The 9,142-nt window shown below is 55.6% G+C and overlaps 1 protein-coding gene across 16 annotated transcripts; it reads right to left on the reverse strand.

Moving 5' to 3' along the window:
* Positions 1–532: 532 nt before the first annotated feature.
* On the reverse strand, positions 533–9,107 carry LOC131744771 (tigger transposable element-derived protein 1-like). 16 transcript variants are annotated; one of them, XM_067019889.1, is made up of 4 exons: positions 8,346–9,107; positions 5,898–6,352; positions 2,884–2,963; positions 533–2,451 (listed from the first exon to the last, which is right to left on the reverse strand). In XM_067019889.1, exons 2-4 carry the CDS (start codon positions 6,234–6,236, stop codon positions 639–641), a joined length of 2,232 nt encoding a protein of 743 aa, XP_066875990.1. In that variant the 5' UTR covers positions 6,237–6,352; positions 8,346–9,107; the 3' UTR covers positions 533–638. The 16 variants fall into 16 exon arrangements, with proteins under 16 accessions (XP_066875990.1, XP_066875981.1, XP_066875989.1 ...); XM_067019880.1 differs by having other exon boundaries at positions 533–2,471; XM_067019888.1 differs by having other exon boundaries at positions 5,898–6,356.
* Positions 9,108–9,142: the final 35 nt, after the last annotated feature.

The following is a 9,142-nucleotide window of genomic DNA, read 5'->3' on the forward strand; positions in this document are numbered from 1 at the left end:
TGCCACTGGAAGGGACCGCAACACGAGACGAAGTGAAATCAGTGGGGTGCAGAGAGTTAATGGGGCTTCCTCTGGAAATGTCTGTGGGCCCCGTTCACACACACGCCCATGTGTTTGCACTGCGCGCGTGCGCAGGAAAGAGGAAGGCCGTACGATGGGTGGCAGTGGCCATCTCCAGAGAGGAAGGCTGGCTGTGGGGTTTCAACTTTATGTGCTTTTCTTAAGGTTTGAATTACTTTATAATGCACATACATGTTTTCTATACATTTTAAAATTTTCTTTAAAATGGGAAGATGAGTAACGACTGCTGTATTTCAATCTCTGTGCAAGAGAGACTACAACTACAGTAAGTCCCCTACATATGAACGAGTTCCGTTCCGAGAGCACGTCTGTAAGTCCAATGTGTTCGTTAAGTCCAACGACGTTAGCCTAGGTACCCAACTTACACAATCGGCTACACAGTACTGTACTGGAAGAGGTCTATAATACTTTTCACACGAGTAATACATAAAAAACAAACAAACACAAAAAATAAAGAAAACGTTTTTAATCTTACAGTACAGTACCTTGAGAAGTACCGTAGTACAGTACAATGGCTGGCATCCAGGGGCTGGCATCGAGGGAACAGGCAGGAAGAGTTACTGACTGGAGGAGGAAGAGGAGGTGGGAGACGGTACAGCTGAAGGATCGTCGGCAATAGGAGACGGAGGGCACGGTGCCATTTCACTCACGCCTGACGTGGATGGCACGGGTTCTGGTTCCTTGCAGGATTTAATCCTATCTACCCTCTTGTAAAAACGATCCAGTGACGTCTGGGTAGTAGCTCTCTTCTTCTCGTCATAGATGACACGGTAGCACTGGATTGCATTCTGAACGGCCGCCGCGACCTTCGTGTACCGTTCTACATTCGGGTCCTGTGCCTCAAACACTAACAGCGCCTCCTCAAATAAAGAAAACCCCCTCGCCATTTCCTGCGTCGTGAATCTCTTTGGTTCTTCACTTACTTCTTCCTCCTCCTGCCCCTCTTCGTCCTTCCTCTGGGCCTCCAGTTCCATCAGGTCTTCGTTAGTCAGCTCCTCGTGTTGCACAGCAAGGAGTTCAATGAAGTCGTCCTCTTGCAGGTCTAGCTCCAGCTTCTCGCTGAGGGCCACCAAGTTGCTGAAGACCTCTTTGGACTCCTCGTCCACCTTCTCAAATCCACGGAAATCGTGCACAAACTTCGGGCAAAGGTTCTTCCAAACCCCGTTCATGGTGACGGCGGTAACCTCACTCCAGGCAAAGTCAATGTTTTTTATGGCCTTGTAGATGTTGTAGTCCTTCCAAAATTGCCGCAGGGTCGTTCCCGACTCGTCACTCGCCTTCACTGCCTGACGAAAAGTGTGGCGTAGGTAATATTTCTTGAAAGTCGCGATAACTCCCTGGTCCATAGGCTGGATGAGCGCCGTAGTATTCAGTGGCAGATGCACTACTTTGACGTTGGGATGAAAGTCATCCATGAATGGGGGGTGGCCCGGAGCATTGTCGAGCAGCAGAAGAATGTTGAATGGGACGTCCTTCTCCAAGCAGTATTTCTCTACCTCCGGGATAAAGTGGTGGAAAAACCAGTCCTGGAAAATGGCCTGTGTCACCCAGGCTTTGGGGTTACTCTTCCACACAACAGGAAGAGAGCCCTTGGCTATGTTTTTAAGGGCTCTCGGGTTCTCTGAATGATAAACTAAGAGAGGCTTCAGCTTCATATCACCGGAAGCATTGCCGCCAAACAGCAGCGTGAGCCTATCCTTTGATGCTTTATAGCCCGGCATCAACTTTTCCTCCTTACTGATGTAACTTCGGTCCGGCATCCTCTTCCAGTACAGTCCTGTCTCGTCCACGTTAAACACCTGCTCGGGTAAATACGCGCCTTCATCAATAATTTCTCGAAGCGTTTCAGGAAATTCCCGGGCAGCTATCGTATCTGTACTCGCTGCCTTGTCACTCACTTTTACATTGTGAAGTTTGGCTCTAGCCTTGAACCGGTGAACCCAGCTACGGCTGGCATTAAAAGATTTGCCCTCTGATTCTTCGCCGTGCTTCTTCTTCAAGTCTTCATAGAGGCTCTTAGCTTTCTCCTGAATCAGCATTAAGCTCAGTGGGACCCGACGCTGACGCTGATCCTGCATCCACACGCTGAGAAGTTTCTCCATCTCCTCCATCACCTTTCCACGCTTCTTCGTTATTATTGTTGACGTCATCGGCATAGCAGACTTCACATGTTCCATGATCTTGTCCTTGTTCTTTACGATTGAGCCGATGGTTGAACGATTCAGGTTATAAGAATGAGCGACGTCCACCATCTTTTCGCCTCGCTCCACTCTCTCAATTATTTTCACTTTTGTTTCCATCGTTATCGCGTGGCGCTTCTTAGCAGTACCAGCTACATCACCGCTGCTTTTACGCTTGCTTCCGGACATCCTGGGCTTGAAATAAAGATACTGTACTACTGTACTCTATACAGTACTGTAAAGCACACAAAAGCACAACCACTTGTAGAGGATGCACGCACGTGACAATGTACGCCAGACACGTGAACTAACTTACGAGACTGGACATGCGAACGCATGTTCGCGTCTTTGAAAGTTCGTAACTTGGAGGTTTGTGTGTAGGGGACTTACTGTACTCTGTATTCAAATGGTGTGAGACTGGGGGGGCCCCAACCTCAGACCCAGGAGCTGGGAGAGGGTGAAGGGCAGGTCCTGAGCCCAGCCTGAGGGTGAGGGGCGGTGGGGCTGGGGGCTGGGCACAGCTGCTGAATGTGACCCTCCACGGCCTGGGGGGAAGAGGGGGCGGGGGGGGCGGGGTCCCGCAGGATGTGGCATCTCTGACTTCGGAGGACTCACAGCTCACCTGAGCTCCATCCGTGAAGGGCTTGGCCGGCTCTGCCAGGTCTCCAAACCGTTGGTCCTCGGGAGGGGCCTGGGCCAGTGCTGAGGGGAAAGAGCAGTGTTAGTGTCTGCAGGCCCAGCCTGGGGACCAAGGGGTGAGGCACCCAGGCCCATTAATCAATCCGGAGGTCAACGCGTCCCGCTGGCCGCGAACTCTGAGCCAGATGGGACACCGCCTGCCCTCTGATTCACACAGAACACCCCACCCTGACTGGCAGGCAGCCCCTTCCGACGCACACACACATACGCACCCCAAGAGCACGCCCAAGGCCCCTGAAACCCAGGTCGCTGAAACGCCAAGGAACCAGTCATTAGAAGCTTCCTTCAGCTGCAGCTGGGTGGTCAGTAAAGGGCTGACTCAGCAGGCCTGATCTGTCCAAACCGTCCACACTCCAAACCGAAGTCTGGCCCTTGACCTGCTCCTGGGAGGGGACCTCTAAGCCCTTGGAAGATTCTGCCTGATGAGAACATCTTTGTTTACCTAAGTTCTTGGGCCACACAGATAGTTCATGCTAACAACGTGACATGGTAGTAACCTTGGGCCGCGCCGTACAGGTCTGACCTCTGCGGGGAGTTCAGGCTGAGTAACTAAGGTCAGTCACGTTCCATAACTCGGTGACTGACCCCCGGTAAAACTCCTGGACGTCACCGCAGGCGAGCCCCCCGGTGGCAGCATCCTGTGCGTGTCGGTGCACATCCCTGCCGGGAGAATTAAGCACGACTCCCACAGGAAAGGACACCGGAATCTCGGGCCTGGTATCTCCCAGACTAGGCACCTTTTTCCACTGCTGGCTTTAATCTGTATCCTTTCACTGTAATAAACTACAACCACGAATACAATAGCCTTGTTGAATTTTGTGACTCCTTCTAGCGAATCGCTTGAGGCTAAGGGGGGGTCTTGGGGACACCCGAACACACAGCAACCGTGACAGCCAAGGAAGAGCTTAGGACATCATTCTGGTCCCCCTCTAGCATCAGAGCAGTCATCTCCAAAACCACCGAGAGAACGCCAGGGCCAGCCCCTACCCTCTCCCATGTGGGGGCATCGAGGGGCCAGCAGCAGGCTGAGAGCAGGTAAGGGTGCGGAGCAAAGGCAGGAGTTTCCGTGTAAACATGAGACCACGCGGCTTCAGGGCCGAGTGGACATAACCATGCACGCCCCACGGGATCCTCGGGAGCGCCAGGCCTGAGTCCGTTCAGGGCCAGCAGGCTGCTCCGCCAACTCCCACACTCTCACGATGCAAAATCTCTATCAATGGTGTGCATCACCTAAGCGTGCGTTCAGTGGGAAGCTGGGAACTGGTACCAGGGAACAGTCCCCTAAGACGACAAACGCTGCCCGTGGCTCAGAGGACAGCCCGGCACGACAGCCAGACGTCCTGGGAGGACCGTGGACCCGTGCGTACAAGGTGTCTCACCTGCACCTCACGGTCACGCCTGGGTGAAAACCAGTCCTGCGTTATCAAGGTTTTCCTTAGCAGCAGCTAGATCCAGTTTGCAACTTTTCCAACATGTGCAGAACCGGCTTCGGCCTGTCCCCCGGGAGACCCCAGCACCATCCAGCAGCAGCCCCTCCTTTGAGTCTCTAACTGGCATAATTCCAACCGCTTCCCAGGGCGGACACAGCTCCCTGCAGTTCCTACCACCATGTCACCTTAGAGTTCTTTTCGTACTTTTTCACTCCTTCAATGCCTCGGTTACTCTCTCTACATTCAATTCCCTCTCTTAAAGCAAGTGGTGTGTTAGCAGTTCCTCAAAAGGCCAGAGTTACCATGTGATCCAGCAATTCCACTCCTGGGTATATAACCAAGAGAGGGAAGTATACGTAAGTTCGCATCAGCAGTAATCGTAACAGCCAAAAGGTACAAACAACCCAAATATCCATAAGCGATAAATGAATAAACAGAATGTGCTATAACCGCACAATGGAACGTGACTAGGCATAAAAATGAGTGAGGCGGATGAACTACACCGCGCATGCGCGCTGGAAACATTATACTCGATAAAAGCAGCCCGTCACAAAAAGCCACGTATGGTTCCAGCAAATGTATGATTTGATTCCACTTAACAAAACGTCCAGAATAAGAAAGTGTACAGAGACACAAAGCAGCTTCCTGGCTGCCAAGGCGCTAGGAAAGGGAAGAAAGGGAAGTGGCTGCTGACGGGCACGGGGTTTACTGGAAGGTGGTAACATTAGACAGGGGTGATGGCTGTACAAACCTGTGACTGTACTAAAAGCCACGAAGCGCACAACTTTTGGATTATGTGGGTTAGAGCCTAATAAAGCTGGGTTTTTGTTTGCTTGTTGAAGTGCTATGGTTTCCACCCCTCCATACAAGGGGCCAAGCAGGCAAAAAGAACTGCACAAACACACACGAGTAAACAAGTAAACACATGCCAGGGTGGACCGAGGCGGTAACCAACCATCTCTCCTCCCTGCTGCACGGCTGTCACCTCCTCAGAGGTGCAGAAGCACACGTCCAAGCTGAAGACGTCACACAGCACCAACTGCAAAGCCACCCCTGGCAGGGCCGACCTCTGTGCCCACCTCCTCTTGCCTCCACCCCCTCTAGAGAAAGAAGGACGCCCTACTTGTGATTGGAGGTCTCACTGTCCAACTCTCAAACCAGCCTGGGCTCCAACAGGCCAAGGACCTTGCCGCTCTCCCTTCCCTGCTGGACCCACAGGGCCTGGCACATGGCGTGCACTCCGTGACTTTGCCACGAAGGAGAAACGGAAGAGAAAAAAGGCCAGTGCACCTGAGCAGGGGAGGAAATGCTACGCCAACCCCAGGCTCACACCTCTGGGAGGCTCAGCGTCTAGGAAAGTCTCCAAACATGTCACAGCTTCTGAGTCTTCTTCCCAGAGATGAGGACACAGGGCCTGGGCAGAGCGGGCAGGCACTCAGGACCCGGCATCATGGGTTGTGTCCCCCGGCACTTCCCCTGCCCCCAAGCCCAGTCCCCCGTGGCTCACCAGTCTCCTGCAACATCTGAGCGAGGTCCTCCACGAGTGCCACAGCCTCCTCGCCACTCTCGGGGCACTGGGACTCCACCCAGACCCGGGTGTCAGGTGGCAGCACGCCCAGGAACTGCTCCAGCACCAGCAGCTCCAGCATCTGCTCCTTGGAGTGCACCTCGGGCCGCAGCCACTGGCGGCACAGCTCCCGCAGCCGGGCCAGCGCCTCGCGGGGCCCTGATGCCTCCTCATAGCGGAAGCTCCGGAAGCACTGCCGGGGGTCCCTACCAAGCCCAGGCAACAGGGTTTGGGGCTGAGGCTTGAAGAACGGTTCAGGATCCCACAGGGCGGCCTCATCCTCCTCCATCTTGATGATCACGAGCTCTTCCTGACCGATGGGTGCTGGGTCGGCTGCCATGGCGAAACCTGGGGAAGCTGGCCTCTCTGCCTTCAACTCAGGCCACACACACCGTCTTCCTGGGACACACACCCACCCAATCAGGGCCATGGACCACCCACAACCCTCCACCGACTCACACCCTGCAAGGTCACTTGCTGTGGCGGAAACTGTCCCCACACCTGGCCAGCTGACAACCTGGCAGGGGGACACCTCCAGCCTCAACCTCCCTATCTGTGCCCTCAAGAGGATGCCTCACACTGGGAATCTGGTTAGGACAGTGAGGGAGCGCTTCCTGCAGGGAAGCCTTCAGGAGTTCAGGTCAGACTGGGCCGGTAGGAGGGCTGCTCCTGGGGATGGGGCGTGGACATGTCCAGTGTCTCGGTGGCAGCGGGAACCCCATCAGCAGCCAAGCAGAGGTGCTAGCGGGAACTAGCAGACACTCAGTGCCCAGGGAGGGTCCGTGCCCAGGGAGGCTCTGTGCAAGTGAAGGATGCAGTCCGTGGGGCACCAGAAAGAGTGATGTGGGGGACAGGCTGGAAGGCCAAGATGGTAGTGGGGACAGCTGCAGTGCAGCCGCACAGGGAGAGCAGGAGCTGGTTCCTACACTGGAAGGACTTCCTTCCCTCATGGCACAATCCTATGGGGCCTGAGAGGCTCGGCCCAACTCAACTAGTCAAGGTCAACAATGGACAGTGAGAGAGACGCCCACGCTACAGTGCTAAACAAGAAAGTAAGCTGTGGTCCTCCTCACTTGACATGATCCCACTAATGTTAAAATTTCAAAACAAATAACAGGAGCTACTGCTACAAGTGTTCAGTAAAGAATCCTGAAAACCAGTAACGCCTCAGCTGGCAATTCTGGAGAAAGGAACTGGAGTAGGCCATCTGCTTTTTCTTTTCTAACGTCTGCAAAGCATCTGAATTTTTGTGCCAACCATGGTGGCCATTTGCTACCACTGTAACTTAAGAGAAGAACAGAGTTTGGGATCTCTTCCCTGATGGTCCAGTGGTTAAGAACCTGCCTTCCAATGCAAGGGGTGTGGGTTCAATGCCCTGTCCGGGTACTAAGATCCCACATGCCGCGGGACAATTAAGCCTGCACGCCACAACTACTAAGCATGCGAGCCGCAACTAGAGAGAAGCCCACGCGCCGCAATGAAGATCCCGCGTGCCACAACTGAGACCCGACACAGCCAAAAAGAAAAATAAATATTTAAGAAAAAAGAACACAGATCATTTTCAATGCCAATGCACGTCTTTAAAGCACTGGTCAGGGCTCCCCTGAACCAGGCAGCCCCATCCAACAGCCCCCAACCCCCGGGTCTCACCCCCAAGTACCCTGAGATGACAGCTAGAGTGCAGGACGGTCTGCGCAGCGGAATCAGCAAATGCGAAGGCTGTGTGGCCTGGGCGAACTTGCACAGCCTTCGGCCAGGGAAGGATCTGCATTTAATCCCCCTGTGCGGGTAGCGTCCCCCAACCCCGCCCGCACTCTCACTTTATAGAGGGAGGCACGCAGGTGCAGCAGGAGCAAAGAGGTGGTCTGAGCTGCAGAAATCCAGGAAGACTTTCCAGGGGAGGTGAGAAGTTTAGGGGGAGCTGGGTGGAAAGGTGGACAGAAGCCCAGGAATTCCGCCGAGAAAGGGACTAGCGCGGGTGCACGTGCACCGACCCCCGAGGCGTGGCGAGAGCCCAGCTCGGCCCAGAATCACTTCCGGGGCAGGCCCAGCCCCGCCGGACTCCATGTCCCAGCAGCCCACGCGCCGCCCTTCCCCGCGGACTCGCCGGCGTCCTCGGAAAGCAGCTGGTGATCCTCCGCCCGCCTTCTCCTGCCGCCCTCTGGCCAGCTGCAGACCCTACCCCGGGCTTTTCCGACGCCTCCATCGCGTCGCGCCCAGACTCACCGCCCCAGGAAGCCACGCGGACGGCGTCAAACAACACCGTGCAGGAACAAAGACCGACCACCCTGGGGCCCCAGGACCACGAGCTTCCGTCCGTCCCAAGCACTACTTCCGGTGCCTTGTGCCCACTCCGCCCCTTCCCTCCCTTCCCTAGCAACCACCCACCTCCCCACGACAGGCCGGCGCGCGGAGGTGAGGAGGTAACAGTATACTTCTGCAACTCTTTGGCGACGTCCGGCGCCCGGAAGTGGAACGTGCGCAAGCCCGGCCCTGTCCGCGAGGCCCCCTGGGAAATGTAGTCCTTGGCCCGCCACAGTAACAGCCTGGGTAATCTATAGACACTACACTTCCCAGAAGGCAGCGAGCACCAGCGCTCGGCGCCGCCGGGAAATGGAGTTCTTCAGGGGCCTGCAAGGGGGCGCCAAGCGATGCGAGTCCCGACGCTCCGCGGCGCCTTCCCTGAGGTCCTGGCGGTGCCCCAGGTTCCGAGGTAAAGAGCTGTGGAGCCAGATGGGCCCATCCGCTCGTCGTCTCCGCCACGCCCTGCCCGCGCGACCTCAGATCCCCTCGCTTTCCGACCGCTCGACTGTGCCAGGTTGCCCCTCAGCTGCCTCTACTCCTCCCGCCCGGCGGATGTGGCATTTCCTCCTACCTGGTCACCTGCCTCTTTCAGCTGCTGCGCCGCACTCCGCCTCCATCGGGGCTGCTCCTGCTTCCCCGTCCTCAGGGCTTCACCAGCCACACCGTGCTGGGCCGCCTAAAACAGGCCCCTCTCTGATACCTGGCATTTTGAAATGACCGGTTTCCAAAAGCTGGGGCAGCACCTCCCCAGAAAGCCTTCCCTATCATGTCCTCTCCTCTGACTCCAGCTGGGTTTGGGTCCCTCACAAGTCGCCCGTCATAGCCGTGGTCACAGAATGTAACAGCCTTTGGACCGGCAGCTCCTGAAGCCAGGCTCTCCC

This window comes from Kogia breviceps, chromosome 18 (genome assembly GCF_026419965.1).
Source record: "Kogia breviceps isolate mKogBre1 chromosome 18, mKogBre1 haplotype 1, whole genome shotgun sequence".
In the NCBI taxonomy this organism is placed as follows: Eukaryota; Metazoa; Chordata; class Mammalia; order Artiodactyla; family Physeteridae; genus Kogia; species Kogia breviceps.